Source organism: Mastigoproctus giganteus, chromosome 12 (genome assembly GCF_048544385.1).
Source record: "Mastigoproctus giganteus isolate SK-2022 chromosome 12, ASM4854438v1, whole genome shotgun sequence".
NCBI classification, from domain to species: domain Eukaryota; kingdom Metazoa; phylum Arthropoda; class Arachnida; order Uropygi; family Thelyphonidae; genus Mastigoproctus; species Mastigoproctus giganteus.
The window spans coordinates 118293484-118312611 of NC_143586.1; the positions used below are offsets into that span (position 1 = coordinate 118293484).

Consider the following 19128-nt stretch of genomic DNA (forward strand, 5'->3'; position numbering starts at 1 on the left):
AATATAACCAACCTCAGAGGCCTATTTGAAGAAGGTAGAGTGCGGCAGTACAGAGTGTACGGAAGAAGATTGGGGGTGAAAGTAAGAGAAAGGGGATGTAGGTGAAGACATCCCCTAAATTGATAGTGGAGCGTATGCCCCACCAGGTGAAAAGGGGGAAGGGATAACTCCTGAAGGGTAGAAAAGCCACTCAGTGAGAGTGCTGTGACATATTTTGCGCTGGAGTGGTCAAGATCACTGGAGCCTACCGAACCATGTCGGTGAGTTAGCAGGTAATCATCCTACCATGGATGTTCCAGGGTTAGCAAGTCGATGCTGGTAAAACGCTCAAGTAGAGATTTTTTATTTCCGATTTGAGCAAGTCCCTCACAGGTTTCTATCCATAGCTTGAGTTGGTTGTAGAGTCCTGCGCCTAGCAAAGAGATCCTGTGCATGCTCCGTTAGTAATTTGTAGTGTTGTTCGTCAGAAATGAACAGGTTCTCCTGTCCTTGAGGTATAAAGGGTGCTCCTGTCCTTTTGGGAAATGAACAGGTGCTCCTGTCCTTGAGGTGTTGGAGTCTGGTGTATAGTGTTCCTCAAAGATCGCCATAAATTGGGTAGTTATAAAGAAGACGGTCCCAATCTTCAATTTCTCCACACGTACAGTAGGGGTTATTGATGGTTCCCAAGGTAGTCAACTTATGATTTATAGAGTCGTGTCCTGTTATAATATATGCACAGTAAAGACCAGGAGAGAACCAAGGCAGCGACTTTGGATAAACAAGTTTTACATCCGTGATGAATTTCTTAGTTATTAGGCCCTTGTCTGTCTCTTCTCATCTTGACTGCCAGATTTGTAGTAGCATGACAGCTAGTTTCTTCTTTTTTTGCTTACTTGTGGGTGTCAATGGTATGCCCAAAGTTGGTAGCTGGTATGCCCCGCGACAAACAGTAGTGCAATTCTCAACGGATAACCTCCAAGTCAAGGGGGAGATGGACATCCACAAGAATCTGGAGGGCCGGAGAGCCTGTGCAGCAGGCCCTAGTAATGGCGAGCAATATACTCCGTTGAATTGTTTCTAGTTTGCGTTTATTGCGAACAATTATTGCTCTAGGGTACCGTTAGTAATTTGTAGTGTAATTACAAATTACTAACGGATCCGTATGTAATAACAGGGAGGAATATAGTTTATACAGGAGTTCGAGTGTTCTCCGGTTTAGTCCCCAGTCATACCTGCTTACTCAGACGATTAGAACTGCATAATTTCTGATTTTGACTTGAGGGTATGAGAGGTGTGGGAAGAAGGAGAGCTTCCAATCCAGGATAATACCCGGATTATTTTAGGGAGCTTAATTGTTTTAGGGAGCTTACCAGCTCGATGGTTTTTTTCTTGTACCTTGATCTAAAGAGGCCTTGATATTTGCAGGGTGCCTTTGAGAAGTATGGATTGTGTCTTCTGTGGGGAAATCCAGAGCTTGTGTAGAGTCGCCCAGTCCTGTAAGATCTGTAGTGCTTGATTACCAGTGGCCTCGAGAGCTGCTCTGGTATCCGCTGCGATGCAGATGGGAACGTCATCTGCGAATACTTGGATAGTAACAGGGCCCAGATCAAGGCCAAGTAACTCTTCAAGGACGATGTTTCAGAGAAACGGGCCGAGGACCGAGCCCTGTGGGCAGCCTCTGTAGATAGACTTGTTAAGCTTCTGGTATGGCGAGAAGATGGTGATCTTCCTGTTTGAAATGTAACTTTGTATACACTTGTATAAGTTGGCTGGTATGCATGCCAGTCTTAAGCCTGCAAAGAATGCTTGGCCACCAGAGCATGTCAAAGGCTCCAGCAAAGTCAATGGTTATGAGGAGGAAGTACTTGTAATTAGTGTTGGCTGCCTCCTCTGTGCAGCATCCTGGGCAAAATCAATACTGTGAATTGGATTGTAGACCAGCTTCTGTGTATTGTGTTATGAGTCTGGTATGGAGGAGGCGTTCAAGTAGCTTGCTCAATGTGGAGAGGAGGGCAATGGGCCGGTACGAGTTAGACTATTCTGGAGGTTTTGATGGGTTTTTGAGAATCAACTTTAGTTCAGCTATTTTCCAGCTTTCTGGGAAGAATCCTGGGTTAGGCATTTATTGAATATGTTAAGCAGAAATTGTGGATTTACCTGGATGGCCTTTTTTAGTATTTTTGGTTCAATGCGATCCGGACCTGGGGATTTCATCCGAGATGAATTGTCAAGGGCTTGATGCAATTGTTCAGTGTTAAATTCTTCCTCCACAGAGTCAATGTGGTAATTGTCATTATCTAGACAAATTTTCTGCTGTTGTGTTGTGAGATGATCGGCGTCGCTGTTAAAGAGAGTATCCAGGATATTCATCATGGATTGTTCCCATGACGTTTTCATGATTCCTCGGGGTGTTATTGTGAAATGAACTACTTCTCCTCTTGGGGGTTTGTTGGTGGTAACTCGGTACACCACTCCCCAAGAGTCCGAGTTACCAGTGGTGGTAACCAGCCGCTCCCATCTAGTTCTTTTTCGCTGCCTGATCATGGAAGTGTATTGGTTCCTGGAACTCTTGTAGTCTTCACGAAGGGCTTCCACTTCAGTAGCTGGCCAATAAGTGCGAGCTCTTTGAAAAGCTTTCCTCTTGTTATGAACAGTCCAGCCGTTCCAGTTAATGAGACCACCATGGAACAGCACTTGGAAAAGGTTTTTTCTTGGGCATAGATTGATTGCAGGAGAGGGTGATGATGTCAGTGACAAGCTTCTGATGCTGCTCTTGATCCAGAGATAGGATATCAGAAGGGTTATGATCCATGATTGTTGACTGGAGAGAGGTGGCGAACAGCTCCCAACTGGCTTTGCTGACGGCATAGCGGTTGATATCGTAATGTGGAGTAGTAGTTGATTCTATATTTCTTGTGAGGCTGTATGCTATTGTTCTATGGTCAGAGGTCCTCCAGGCTTCATTGACCTGCCACCCCGACACCTTACTTGAGATTGATCTATTGTAGACTCCCACATAGTACTGGAGAATTGTGGGAGGTTATTGGGTCTGTTTATTATATTAAATGATGAGGTGGCCAGAAAGTCTTCCAAATGCCGCCCATTATGGCAACCAGGTCGGTCAGCTGTGAGGCTGTGCTAAGCAGGAGAACGGCAGTTAACATCCATCCCCAGGATGGTTTTAGCGTTAGGTGGAGTAGTGGTAACTCTTCTTAGGTAGCCAATAGCTGGGCCGATGTCTTGACTGGGTTGTTGTTATTTGGTTTTTAGGAGCATTAGAAACTAAGGCCATATTACTCCTGGGATATGCGGTGGGGGTGGCCATTCCCTGATCTTTCCGCATCCTCCATATTTGGTGGTCACGTGCTCGAACCCCGGTCTAATCAAAAAGCGTGTGCTACGCACTGCTGCTCCTGCCCACCTGGCTACGGAGGCGCCATCTTGACTGGGTCTACAATAGAGTGATATTAAATAGAAGGCACCTAAGGGGCCAATTACATGGGCACACACGGCACACTGTGCAGAGAGAAGAGATTTTGTTGACCATTATGTTCGGGTTACGGACGACTATGGCAGCCCAGGGAGTATCTTCATCTGCTTGAATTATTTTATATGTGAGAGGATAGCCTCTAACTTTCTTGGAGTGAGTGTATGATTCTTATAGTAGTAACATATCAATGTTTTCTTCATCTGCTTTTTTTCCTTATTTCCTCCGCTACTGCACTTGGTCGCTGAGCATTAATTAAGTTGTATAAATTTAATAACACTGTTGTTGAATGTCTTAGGCCTCGCTACCATAGTTGGTCTTCAGTTGTTGGTTTCTCTTTGCCTACATGTAAACAGGACATTTGCTGTCCGTGATTGAATAGGACGCATCCAGTTTTATTGCTTTGCAGTATGCGCACACGGCAGCAGATGATTTGTTTGGGCAACTCCTATAATGATGCCCTTTTTGGGAACAATGCCCACAGGTTGGTTCCGTCTGTGTGCACGTGTGGGTGGTGTGTCCAAAACGATAACATCTGAAGCATTTAGGAACAGCCACATGTTCCTTGAAGTGGTGGCTATTCCAACCAATAAAGATCCTGTTTTGCAGTTTTAGTTGGTTCCATGCTTGTGGAGAGAGTTCCAGTACCCAATTGCGGAGGTTGGAAGACTTCGACTTGGTGCGGTATTTTGGTTTTATGTGCTCCTTGCCTCTTTTTTCTTGGGTCGAGTCTCGAATGTTCCTGTGTAAAATTTCTTCAGCGATGCTGTCGGGAGTAATTTCCTTGTCGAGGCCATAAGGACTGATGGGCCTTTCTTCTTTGGGAACTAATTCTAGGATTAGAAATGATTGCCTGGGCCTCTTGTTTTGTTTCAATCTCGATTAGGACACCAGTGTTTCTAGTTTTCCTGATGTATTTTATTTTAGTTGTTTTTAAGCTGTGAGCAAGCTTCTGAATAACAATAGTTTTAATTGATTCGCTCGAGTCTAGTGATGAGTTGTTTGTAGATTTCAATAGAACAAGGTGAGAACAAGGTGAGGTTCTTTGAGAAGTGTTTTCTTGTTCTGACATGATCCGTTGGTTTGTTGGTGGTAGTTGTATCCGGTGGAATCATCCTCAGCGCTTGGGCGTATGTAAGGGGTGCTGTAGTATTTTCATTCACCCTTTTATCTAAAAAGGCGTCAAGTTTCGCTTTGGTACTCTCGTGTTCTACGTTCAAATTTGATAGCACATGCTCTATTTTCGACTACACACAGATAATTTCTCCTCTAACTGCAGTAGTGATTCGATTATCCTTTTGGAGCATGATATCCTACAGGTCGGGGCGCAATGGCATTATCTGGCCCGTGACGGTTCCGTTTGGTAGTTGGGTAGTCATTACTAGTTGTAATTATCTCTTCATTTTAGCCCATTCCTGAGTTTGTTTTTAGTTCCTCTTTGGAAGTCAGTTTCCTTGGACGCTTTATATCAGCTAGTACGGGTCACTGTTCTTCAGCATCTGCCTGGTCTTCCGTGAAATGTGGCTCATTCCGGGTTCACGTGAGAGCTACAGAGATCTCACCCTCAACGAATTGTTCCTCATTCTCAGACATAGTTGGTGTGTGAATATAACTTGGTAATTATGGCTTCCGATTTGCAAGGGTCCGGATTAGCGGGGCTATTCCTACACAGTTGGTAAGAATAGTTCCAAAGGGGGTAAAATGGTAGTTCAATTATCTCTGCCAATGTTTAGAAGCCGAGATATGCGGCAGTATGAGGGTCAGCACATAGTAGAAAAATTAAAAGGGCAGTTATTTCTGTAATATGACAGATTGGAACATCTAATGCACTCAAAGTTACACACGGGTTGGGGGAAATAAGTCAAATGCAAGAACACTTCAGTTAAAGCAGCTTGCCGGTCTGCGGTAATTAGCAGTCTTTGCTCCCGTTCATTTAAAGTGTCCCAGTAGGAACTCGCTCCCCTTAGCAGTGAGACAAGGAAAGCTGTCCAGCTGTGCTTTGATCTCTTTTAGGTGGGGGTTGTGATCACAATACGTTTGTTAGTGTGACCGTGTACTGCGAAGCATTCCGTAGCCTGATTTAAACAACTAATAGATGGGTGGGAAATCAATATTCAAAATTGCTAATAAAAATTTACCTGATCATCCCAGAGTGATGCTTTCATCAGATTTAGATACTCAGGACACTTGGGAATCGCTGGATATCAAATGCTTGACTTGGATAGAAAAATAGAATTGAAACAAAATACATTAACCAGGAACACAAGGCAATGCGACCGTCTCGCATCAGGGTCTCACGGTCGCGCATACACTGTACATAACTACATATACACACACTTGCCGGCATTGGTGTTATGTCTTGTAAGATGTATCAGCGGCTTACAGAAAAACTCTGTAGACCGCCGTACAATACACAAATGCTTTAAATACTTTAAAATCCCGTTTACCAGAGAAGAGTGGCCTCAGCGTCTATCCTACTGTATATAGAACGTGAGGTGTAATTTTTTTTTTTATTTGTGTGTTCAAAATCACATATTAAGCTCCTATAAGCGTTACCTCCTCAAGATTGATCCTTGGACATGCCAGATGCTAGTTCTGAATAATAACAGTAGAAAAAAAGATAAGTATTGAATGATTCTTCATGCTTTTTGCTGCTACATTATGCATGCGTTTTCGGCCATATTCATAGTTTCTGAAATTCAACTAAAAGAGGTGTCCGATAGCGATATGACTTTGACCCGGCTTGAAGGGTATTTGTGGTATTTATCAGGGTATTTATCAGGACAGCTAAGGGGACTGGTTTGGACGCTTTACTAATTGTTGTAAAATGACGAACTGGTGGTGATATGTATTATGTTGACAAGTAACCGATCTGTCTGCGGGCGTAGCACAGTGCGTCATTGTTCTCCCCACACTGGGGGGAAAAGTGCCGGGCTGGAATTCTGTCAATGACATGAGGAACTTTAAATGGGCTGTTTTAACTCTGTGGTTGAGTTAGTCAGTTTCAGGTTTGATAGCAAGGTTTTCACCCCAGAAACTGGGATTTTTCGTCAAGCAAAGAAAGCAAATCGCCCAGAGAACACACACCACTTACAGACACAATACTCATTGGTAATTGTATTAACAATCTAGGTGACCGTAATAAATAGTTTTTAGTAAGCCATATTTTTTATTTATGTTTTGTAAAGCCCCATTATATGAAAAAAATTGTCTTTGGAAGTGGCCTGTAGAGGTGGTATCAAAGTAGATATTCAAAATAAACTGATCTTAGGGAAAGTAATTCTAATAAAATTTTAGAAGTGATGGCAATGTTTCTCATTATACAGTGAAAGGACAGAATTCATGGGATACCTGTTTGCTGGGCAATGCGACGCTGTCACTCCTCTCGCTAATGGCTCAACCCACCGCTTGGCAGGTATATTTGTACAGTGCCTCACTGCATTCATGTAGAGGGTAACTCAATGTCAATATGGATAAACGTCGTGAATTAAACGACTTTGAAAGAGGGTTGATAGTGGATGCTCGATGCATGGTCACTCTTGCGGAGGTAGTACAGAAATTGCACTGTTCCTGTTCAACGGTATCTAGAGTGTATTGAGAATACCCCATTTCAGGAATAACATTTCATCATGGAGCACTGTGGGCGGAGAAAGGTGGTGGATGAACGTGGTAGTCGACATCTGTCTCACATTGTTTCAGCCAATTGGAGGGCGAAAGTGGCACAAATCACCTTCAACGAGGGAGGTACCAGAAGCATCTTGACCAAGACCATCAGGTGATTATTAGCCACATTGGTTATGGGAGCCACTGACAAACCAGAGTTCCATTAACAACACAAGGACACAGGACTCTACATCTCAACTGGCAAAAGCACATCAGCACTGGACCTTGGATGATTGGAGATGGGTCTCCTGGTCCAATGAGTCCCGTTTCCAGTTATATCAAGCGGACAGGAGAATGAGTATCTGGTTCAAACTACACGAAGCTCTGCACCAGCCATGTTAAAAAGGAACTGTTCACGCAGGTGATTGGTCGGTAATGGTCTGAGACATGGCCAACTGACAAACGTTAGGACCTCTGGTACATCTAGATGCATCTCTGAATGGTCCAGGTTACGTGTCCATCCTTGCAGACCTTCATAGTCATCATGCACCCAAAGGCAATGCACTCTTCCAGCCGAACAACCTTGGATGATTGGAGATGGGTCTCCTGGTCCAATGAGTCCCGTTTCCAGTTATATCAAGCGGACAGGAGAATGAGTATCTGGTTCAAACTACACGAAGCTCTGCACCAGCCATGTTAAAAAGGAACTGTTCACGCAGGTGATTGGTCGGTAATGGTCTGAGACATGGCCAACTGACAAACGTTAGGACCTCTGGTACATCTAGATGCATCTCTGAATGGTCCAGGTTACGTGTCCATCCTTGCAGACCTTCATAGTCATCATGCACCCAAAGGCAATGCACTCTTCCAGCCGAACAATTTGCCTCCCCCACAGAGCCGTGGTGCCTAGAATATGGTTCAAACAGCATTCCGCAGATTTTACCACCCTGGAATGACCTCCCTGTTCAACTGACACGAACCCTGTGTAGCATATTTTGGATGCTGTGGAAAGGTCTGTTCGAGCTTTGGATCCTCCACCTAGGAATGTGATGGAATTATGGACAATGGTGGATGGAAATATCTGTGGAATGCTTTCATCAACTAGCAGACTCAATGCCTCGCCGTGTGACTGCCATTATCCGGGCAAAAGGTAAGCCTACCCGTTACTACCACAGGTAGGTATCCAAAGATTTCTGTCCACTCCGTGTATACTGCACTCTTAGAAATTTCATGCTACTTACTTGCTGAGTACCACATCTAGGGAACCCCATTGCTGGACTTAGTCGAAGAACATTCACTGTGCCTCCGTTACCATCGTAGAAACAGGAATCGTAGAAACCATGTGCATAAATTTTGCCATAGAATCCTTCTGGAGTTTTCAAAGTAAACTCCATACCATCCAGGGTACAAGTTTGGCCAACTACAGGAAATAAATAAATAAATATGGAGAGCCATACCATAAAAAAAGCACAACGCTATGCATTTTATTTGTCAGAAGAGTGTACTCACTAATGGCAATTAGTAGATATCAGTGAACTACAAAATAAAAGGTACAAGTGCCCTGAGCATAGCTAAGGAGAAACCCATAAAAACTAATTAATAAAATTAAAAAAGATATTGTTAGCGTTAGTAAAAAGATACACTGAATTGTGCATTAGCAAGCAACAATAAAAACATCGAAACAATAAGCACTGGCACTGTTGAGGGATGGCAAGAATTAAATTCCTTCCATTCATCAACAGAGGGATGAAAAGATGGGATGAAACTATACACTCAAAATGTTACCTGCAGCTTTGACTTTGGGTTTTCAAAATTTTAATATTAATATAGTTTTAAATTGTATAGTTAATTTTGAGTAGTATCATCAGGAGATATGAACTGGTTTCATGGCGGATAATATGGTTCCGAAATTCAATATGGCATCGTGGGGTCTGAGAAAAATTTGGTTGCTAGTGGTTGTTTAGTTCCTATTTTTGTGGGTAGATGGAACCACGTGTAATTTATTTTTTATTGACATTTTATTTCGGGTAATATTTAACTTTATTCGCCAGATGTCATTAGTTATTTGTTTCAATTTATTTTACAATTTAGTTTATAAATTTAAATTAGGGGAATGATAGCGGGTGCTAGCTCAAAATGATGATACCTTAGAGATACTGTATTTTTAATTAACTTTGCTTAGCCATCAATATTTTTGTACAGTCAAACATCGAAATTTATGTACCTAGGCTTCCAAACAAATTAAGCAGTGTTGAATATTTATTTAGTTTTATATGTATTACTTTCAGCAAATATTAAAAGGTTGAGATTTTTAATAAATTTTCCCTTAGCCACCAACAGTTTTTTATGTCAGAAGTCGAAATTTATGCATCTCACACTACTACAACGCCATTTAATTGCTGAAAAATGATGAATATTATAAGATTTACATGGTATTACGTTTTGCAAAATAGTAAAAAGCTGATTTTTAATAAATTTTCCCTTAGCCATCAACATTACCATTAAAATTTGAAATTTATATATCTTACACTGTTTGAAATCCATTTAACAAACGAAAAGTGGTGAATGTTATAAGTTTACAGGTATTACTGTCACAAAATTCAAGACCACTGAAAACTAACATCCTCTTCAATGCTTGATTTCTATCATCAAAATGAGTACTCATTACGATCTACAAACCTAAAATTTATTCTTTGTTTCACTGAAAAAATATGTTTCACCAAAATTTTGTTGCTGTTTCACCAAAAATCTGTTGAACAAACTAAATCTTCGATCAAAACATTAATTTTTACCCCACCAAGAAAAACTCTGATTTAGTGAAGAAGATATAAGGAAAAAAAATATTTTTAGGTGTATGAAGGTCATCTTTGTACAGAAAAAAATGGCGTGTGTACCCTGTATGCACAAAAGGTGTTTTATGTGTAACATCTTTGACAACACCTACTAAATTTTTTTGAACAGCTAGAACCGAAATTATTAACGATGTAATTTATGCTCATGCCCGCTACTTACTCTACGAAATCAATGTCAGTGTTAAATAGGATACGCACATCTGCTGCTTACCCTACTGAATCAACATTTGGAAGAGGTTAGGCCAATAGGCTAATTACCCATTTGATTGTAGCCATTTGTTGAATAGTATGATTGCAAAATGAACAGAAAATGGACATGGAAGAGTCCAAATGGATTAACTACTAATGAAATCGACTTCATCCTCACTAACAGAAGATATATTGTAAATAATGTTACCGTCCTGGATAAGGTAAATGTGGGAAGTGATCACAGAATGGTAAGATGTACAATTGATATAGATGTAGGAAAGGAAAAAACTGACTCGAGTAAATAATACAAAGGTCTTTGAGATAACAGAAGAGGAGAAAAAGAAGTATGTACTGGAACTTAAGAACAAGTTTCAGCTTCTGCAGACTGCTCAGGATCAAGATATCGACGAGGAATATTACAACTTTCTGAAAGTGATAAAGCCCAAGAAACCTATAGGGAAAAAGAAATCCAAAGAAAAAAACATTAGTCAAGAAACACTTGTTATGATGAACCCAAGGCGAAAAATGAAGATCAAGATAAACACAACAAGGAAAAAATTTAGTATACTGAGATTTGCAAAGCCATTAGAAAGAGACTCAGAGAGGACATAAGACGATTTAACACAAGAAACGTAGAACAAGCATTAAGGGAAAACAAAGGATTTAAACCAGCAGCCATGAGCAGTAATACAGAAAGACAAATGATACTGAAACTGAAGAATAGCGATGGTGTACTTATAAACAGCAGAGAAGGCATAATTCAAATAGCAGACGACTACTATAGAGAATTATATAAGGAGCAGGGGAATGATGCCAGCAGTGGGGAAGGTGGATTTCAAAGTAGAAACACATACGACATACCCGATATTCTTCCTGATGAGGTAGAACATGCATTGAAGAAAATGAAGAATCAGAAAGCCCTGGGGGAAGATGAAGTTACTGTAGAGTTGTTAAAATTGGGAGGACGAGACATAACACAAAAACTGGCAAGGCTCTTCACAAATTGCATTAGAAAAGGTGTGACGCCTAAGCAGTGGAATAATGCAATCATAGTTTTGCTGCATAAGAAAGGAGATAAATCAGAAATTGGAAATTATAGACCAATTAGTTTGTTATCCCACATCTACTAGTTGTTCACAAGGGTCATTACTAACAGATTAGAAAGAATACTTGATGAGAATCAACCGAAAGAGCAAGCTGGCTTTAGGACATGATTCTCAACTATGGATTACCTTCACGTAATATCACAGCTAATGGAGAAAGCAAATGAATATAAAACACCATTATGCCTGGCATTTGTGGATTATGAAAAGGCATTTGACTCCATATAGTATAAGGCAATGTTTCGGGCACTGCAATGATAAGGCATAAATACCCCACATATTATGATTTTGAAGAAAATATATGAGAGTGCTACCTGCTTTATTAGACTAGACAAAGACAGTAGGAAATTTAAAATCGAGAAAGCAGTTCGACAAGGAGACACAATATCCCCGAAGCTGTTTACTGCTGCCCTTGAGGAAGCTTTCAGAAGATTAGACTGGTTGCAGAAAGGAGTCAATGTGAACGAAGAGTACCTAAACCATTTACGTTTTGCAGATGACATTGTGGTCATAAGCCACGATCCCAAAGAATTAGAGCAAAATCTTAATCAGTTATGCACAGTTAGTAAGGATTTTGGACTAAAGATGAATATGGCTAAAACAAAAGTAATGATGAACAAGTATGCCATGAAAAGGGAAATAATGATTGAAGGAGCAGTAATTGAAAAGGTGGAGTCATATACTTATCTGGGACAAGTTATTAGCTGTAATAATGATAAATGGTTGGAAGTCAAGAGAAGAATAAATTTTGGATGGATAGCATTCAGGAAATATAGTCACATACTGAAGAGCAATATCCCAGTTTGTCTGAAACGTAAAATAATGAACCAATGTATACTCCCCACCATGACTTATGGAAGTGAAACTTGGGCACTCACCAAAAGAATGGAAGAGAAGTTGAGAACTACACAGCGAAGAATGGAACGAATTATATTGAGAATCAGACTGTCAGATAAGAAGAGAAACACATGGATTAGGCAGCAAACTCAAGTAAAGGACATTGTTATCAAAACTAAAGAACTAAAATGGTCTTGGGCAGGACACATAGCTCGAAGGCATGATGACAGATGGACTAAGAAAATAACAGAATGGTATTCAAGAGGAGCTAGAAGAAAATCTGGAAGACAAAGGCGGAGATGAATAGATGAAATTCATGAGTTTGTGGGTAGTAAATGGATGGCCAGTGCTCAAAATAGAATGAACTGGAAAGTTTCTAGAGAGGCCTTCATCACGCTGTGGATTGAAAATGGATGATGATGATGATTGCAAAATTCAAGTACATATTTGTATTGTTACAATCATACTAACCTGCTACGAGATCTGAAATGATAATATCCATGCATAATAACATGCAAGACATGACAGTATCCATGCATAATAACATGAAAGAAATGACAGTATCCATGCATAATATCTATCGAAACTATCATTTGGCTCAGGATCTCAACGAGTAGATGCGGGAGATGGTAATTCTGCGCATTCCATTGCACAGTGAGGAAACAGAGATACTGTCACAGATGAAATATATCAAGATCTACGACGACACTGAAGAGCTCATATTAGATCATAAATTGTATGAATCGGACTTGGACATTCGCAAAACGATTAAAATATGAAAGACGATGTGTTGACAACGATGACGTTGACCCTGACGAAGCATGTGGTAATGACCGGCATAGCCTTGTAAAACGACTGTGAGAAGACTCCTTTCAAAACTTTTACAATCATCCAAACAGCGAAATGAATGAGGAACTGAAGCTTGCCAACTCAACTGAGTCAGCGCAATTGCAAAGAAACGCAAAAACTTGATGACCAACAAGGAATTCTGAAACTTAATGAGAATGGTCAATGAAATGCAAAAGATTCTACTCATACATATATACATATATAATTGAGAGTCTGTTAACTCTCAACTGTGAACCGATTCAAATATTCTTGACCGGCCTAGCTGGCTGCAGAAGAACTGTTGATGGAAATATACAACCGCTTTAGTAATACAGACGGATACTGTAACACCTACATTACATGCGCTTCTATGGGTAAGGCTGAAGCACATGTAATGTAATGATCTTGGATGTGCTGAGAACTGACATAAACCAGCTCTGAGCACATCAGAGATCACTGCCCACAAGATATCCATTTCTCTGGTTACGAAAAGGTTTCTGCCAGGGGCGGCAATGGTTAGCCCAAAGCTACCTAAGTGGTATGCTCCGAATCATAAGCGTTTTTCCGCAACCAGGTGTTTTATGCCAGCTCTGAGCACATCTAAGATAACCTCCCATGATCCTTTTCGCGAGTTTCTCTCCCGACTACGTTTTTCTTTGTTATGAAACGTAAATGGCGTCATTTCTGCGTTGCAAAATCATGACAAATTGATTTTACTACCGTCCGAAATTTAGTAGGTGCCACCAAAGATGTTTACACATCAAAAGTGAACAATTTTCGTACACCTCCCACGGTTCACAGGCAAGGGCAAAAGAAACTGAACAACAAAATAGCCATCAAGCCCTAATTCTGGGCAATTATGATCCCGTATAGAATGATGGCATTCCTAACTTTGTAGTTGGAGCACCGAGATGGTCCAGCCTTATTAGGAGAGTCACCAAAGTCAGACCCTTCCGAGGCATGTGTAGCATTTAGTCTTAGAAGTTGGCAAGACTTCACCAACTTGTGGACACTGATCTCAAAAAGGCCATGTTCAGTAAGGGTTTCTTAGTCGATGAAAAATTTAAAGACAAAGTTTAAAAGACGGATTAAAGACAAAGTTGACTGAAATAGTTGTTCTCCTTCGTAGTCTCACGAACTTTACAACTCCAAGGTTCAACCCTCGAAACTGAAAATTCCAAGGCGACTCTAGTAGAGCTTAACGACTTGTGTAAGCAAGCAATTCATTTTTCATTGTTCATTTCAGACTTTGTACTTTAAAACTATTAAAAATCCCTTCATCAACGATTTCCTCTAAATTGTGGAAATCAAGGCTAGGAATATAGACTCAAACATGAGTTATTTCCTTTCAACTGTGAAAAGGACAGAAAATTTATTTTCTTCTTAGAAAAAACTACAGTTACGTGGAATTTCATTCTGATTGCTAGCTTGGAAAATAATTTTTGTATACTTACTTCTAGCTTGTAAAGTGTTCTCAGAAAAAAAAAAAAATGGTGAGTTAATACATTAACATGAAATTTACATTCTGATTACTATCTTGGAAAATAATTTTTGTATGAACAATAAATTATCCTTTTTGTAAATTTGATCAGTATCTGTGTTCCTTCTTAAGGATAAGAACTTTAAAATTAACAACTACAGAGCTAACCAACTTAACTGGGTTTAAAGAGTTTGACAAATAAACTTAGTCTGTTTTTTTTTTTTTTCAAACTTTGAAAGCCAGCAGAAAAAAAAAAGCATTTATTTGTTGACTGAGAGGAAAGTAATATATTTTTTCTAATTGATAAACTGTTGATGTTATTTGCTGGCCTGTTAAGAAGCAATGTCAACGTTAATATTGGTAATTTTAAGTATTTGAAAATTTTACCTTGTTTACTGATATTCGTCTTTTACAGTTTATACGTGGCTTTTATACCCTGACTTAGTGACCTAATTCGTTAGGTCACTGAAAGATTTTTACCATTTTTATGACAAGGTTTTGGCGCATTATAGCCTTAGTTGCTGATGCGCCAATAAAACTAAACCAACAACAACAACAACAACAAGTATTTGAAAAAAACAATGTTATTTATTGGTCACTTAAGAAGTCATCTCGGTTTTGCATACACGCTTAAATTGCTACTTAATATGCACTTTTATTGTTGTTGTGATAGCTAAAACGTCAAAATTAAAGTTGGCAAGGTTCTCAGTAACATCTTGTGCTAACAACTAAAACGGCAAAATTACAATCTTAAGGAAAAGCTAACTGCAGTCACTGAGAAATAGTTTCGCGAAAAATGAACACAAACCGACGTCAAACCAACTAGAGGAACACTAGGGCTCCAGAAGTAAGGATTTTTTAATTGTTTGGATTAAGTTTCAAACATACAAACAGGCAGTTTTCACTATATTTTTCACATCAAGTATATACAGAGGTTTGAAAAAATAACATAATAAATGCAGATAAACTTGATAAGACTTCCAAAGAAAAAACTTGACAAAAATAAATGGTTAAGCATAACATGTGTTTTTTGACTTGTTTAAGTCGACTCGAAAAGCACACTTGATAATGCTAAAATATACAGTTTTATTCTTGAGGTAACATCGAAAATAACCTAAAATGCTAACCTTAACGTTGGCAATTTTCACATTAATATCTTGTCCTAACAACTAAACGGCAAGATTAAAATCTTAAGGAAAAAAACTAACTGGAGTCACTGCAAAATAGTTTTGCAAAAAATTAACACAAATGGATGTCAGAACCACTAGAGCTCCAGAAGAAAGGATTTTGTACATGTCATCTACTAACATTTTTTAATTGTATGGATTAAGTTTCAAAGATACAAACAGACAGTTTTTCACTATATTTTACACATCAAGTATATACAGAGGTTTGAGAAAATAACATAATCATTGTAGATATACTTGATAAGATTTAAGAAAACACACTTGTTTAATTTTTCAGGTGTTCAAGAACAGGTGGAACTTTGGAAGAAAAACTTTAAGATTACAGATAATTTTATTTTTAGGTGTGAACAACAGAAGGAAATAGCAAGGAATTTTTATCTTTCAGGTACGACCGAACTTCGTCAAAAAAGGTTTTCATCCCGGAAGGTTTTTCATCATTCAAACAAACGAGGTGCCGCATCTGCGATGCAGATGCTGGGCAGTGGAGGGTGGCGGCGGCCGCGAGGGGGTCCTCGGTCTTTCCACGGTAAAGTCGCATGTTTGTGCTCCCAGTTTAGTTACTATGTTCTTGTATTAGCTTCACCAAACTGATCCATATTTGACATCTAAGGAATCCAGGAAGTGTAAGCTATACGTTCCATTTAATTCCACAAGTAACAGGTACAGTGCAATTTTTAATTTTATAATTAATATTAGACGGCCGATAATGTTATTGCTGATTGCCAGAATTCTGGAACAATAGGCTTCCAAGGTCAAAAGTGCTAGTAATCGACCCTGCTGTTGGGATAATCCAATCAATTCCCTTAGGAATTTTCCCCCAATTCAAATTCCTACTCCGTCCAAGTATAGATCTACCCTACAAGTATCCTTAGGGCTTGTAAAAAATTGTCTGGAAATTTCCATTTGGCCTAACAATGAAGAAATCTAAATCTTCTACCTGCCCACGAAGCCGACCGGGCTAGCCAGGTGGGTAAAGTGCCTGCCTGGCAACCCAAAGGTCGCGGGTTCGATTCCCGCCTCGGGCTTGGATCAAAGTACTGCAAAAACCTTGGGAGGTGCATTATGGCCACAGAAGCCTATGCGCCAACAACTACCAAAAAAAAAAAAAAAACCTGCCCACGAAAGGAATGTGCACAATTAAAACGTTTAAGTGACAGGCCAATACGTGCCTCCGGTGTTCAGCCAACTAAATGTAGCTTTAGCGTTTCTAGGAATAACTCCCCGACCGGCACTTTCGGATTTCCGTACAGGAAAATCACAATGAAGAAAACACTTAGAAAAGCAAAGAATACGCGAAATAACATTAAATTATTGGACCGCCTGATTCGGACGGCATACCTGAACCGAGGACGCCCGGAGCAGAAACCCACACAGAAGACCATAAACCACAATCTGTTGCGATCTTTGAACCCGGTAGCAAAAACAGAGATATAAAAAGAAAAATTCAGAATTTCATACCACTTGTATTAACGAGATAAATAATTAACAAAATATATATCTCGGCAAATGGAAAAAAAACTAGAAAACTGGGTACAACGTCTCGAGAAAATTGAGGATTTAATATTGCACAGAGAAGGGCATGAAACAAAGGGCTTTGAGATGATACTTGAAGGCATTAACAGAATAGCCGATACGCTTGAAACATACCTATGAACCCCGAATAGCTCAACAAAAAAAAGGAAGCCATACTCAAAAGGGAAGTGGGTACTCAAATATCAGATCCTGTTTCTTCCGCGCCTAGTGAGACTGTACTGCAGCAACCTAAGGTGCCGATTAATAATAATAATAATAAACCTGCTCTTGAGGTCTCTAGTCCTCTTGAAGAAATGCTAAGGAATTCTGATTATTTAGAATTTATCAAAAAAATCACACAAAGAAAAACTACAGATTCCTTATTAAGAGATGACACATCCTCTCAGTTAAACAGACCGAACCAGCCTACACACCAGTTACCAGCTGCACAAGGTGCAATAATGCATCAGAACACCAGAAAACCAACTAAAGCGGCCGTCAGAGGTTCAGAAATGAACCTCTGACGCCCCTCCAGCATTTTTATAAGTCGACTATGCCCGGAAACAACAGTAGAACAAATTGAAACCCTTCTGAAGCAGCTCAACATATCCGGTACTCCCATAAAGGTCCATACCAGGCATCCATCCTATTCCTATTTCCGGATTAAGATCAAAAGTATCAATATAGAAAGATATCTAAACACAGATATCTGGCCTGCAGGTCTCTTGATAATGCCATCGTTTGACAATCATAATGAACAACCAGCTGTACAAGCGATCTCGAGACCAGAGACGAGCAGTGTGCCTCTCTCTCTCTCTCTCTCTCTCTCTGCTTGGCTAGGCAGCGAACCAGACTCTCCCTTCCAACTTACAATCATGCAGATCAATGCACAACACTCTAGATGCGTTGCTGATGAGATCAGGCTCACTGCAACAGAAAATTTATTTGATATTATATGCATTCAGGAACCTTATGTCTCTAAGCACATTTATGGGCAATCTTCCAAAGTTATGGGATATCCCATGACTACAAGAACCATCCAGTCTTCTGCAACAGATCCTAAATCTGCCATCGTCATATTCAACAACAAGCTGGATATCACTGTTATCTCTGGCTTGTGTAATCAAAATTCCACCTGTATTTTAGTCTCTACATCAACTTTCTCGTTCTACTTACTGTCACTATATTGTCCACCATCAGAAGATATTATTATTATTATTATTTTTTATTAAAACGTGAACAGTAGATACATTTTCAACAACAACTATTTACATTCTATGTACAAAGCAAAAAAGAAAGATAAAGAAAACTTTTTAGAAAGAAATACAAAGGTTTCAATATTTTAATTTCAGGAAATAAGAAAAAAAAACAGTTTCTTGGGGTTGGGTCGTTCTCATGTTAAGTGTCACAAGTTGAAGGTGATGGACTGTTCAGTGATGGTGAAGAGGTGACCGCCACTGTTCCATTCGCTGGTAAGATGATCCACAGTTTCTGGTTTTTTGCTGTGGAATTCGAGTAGAAGTCTGCTCTGCAACTTCCTCCGTAGGCTCCACTTCAGATGTTGCGCCGATGTGTCGTCAGGAGGCACGTCGTCACTGCTTCTTGTGTGCTTCAAGTAGAAGTTGTAAATGACGGCCTTGGCCGCAATGAATAGGAAGTTGCAGGTGGTGTGTGCTGTCTGCTCAGAGTGAAGTAGGTACCAGTAGTCCTCCGGAGTGTGGGCGTGGTTGCAGGCAAGCTTTGCTGCATCCAAAGCGTATTTGACGAGTTCCTTGTTCACAGGGCATGCCAGGTATATGTGTTCCAGGGTACCTGGGGTGGCGCAGAAGAGGCAGTAGTTCGAGAAGCGTAACCCGAAGATTTATAATTTGACTGGGGTGGGAAGGATTTTGTGCCACAGTCTCCACTGGATGTCTGCGTCCGATTTGGAACATTTCGTCCTGTATGGAAGGTTCCACTGAAAGTTTGATGGTGGCTTGTGGTGAGTGGAGAAGGGTGCAGGGACAGCTTGGCAGGTGGATGACGGAAAAATCGTGGTTGCATGGCAAGACATGATTAGCTGATAGAC

At 40.1% G+C, this 19128-nt stretch overlaps 1 protein-coding gene across 1 annotated transcript in view; it reads right to left on the reverse strand.

Annotated features, from left to right (window-relative positions):
• Positions 1 to 19128, reverse strand: part of nompA (no mechanoreceptor potential A) — a 672626-nt gene that overhangs the window by 462766 nt on the left and 190732 nt on the right. The window contains exon 8 of the mRNA XM_090385870.1: positions 8314 to 8492. Coding sequence (XP_090241996.1) covers positions 8314 to 8492 — 179 coding nt within the window. The remainder of the gene's footprint in view (positions 1 to 8313; positions 8493 to 19128) is intronic.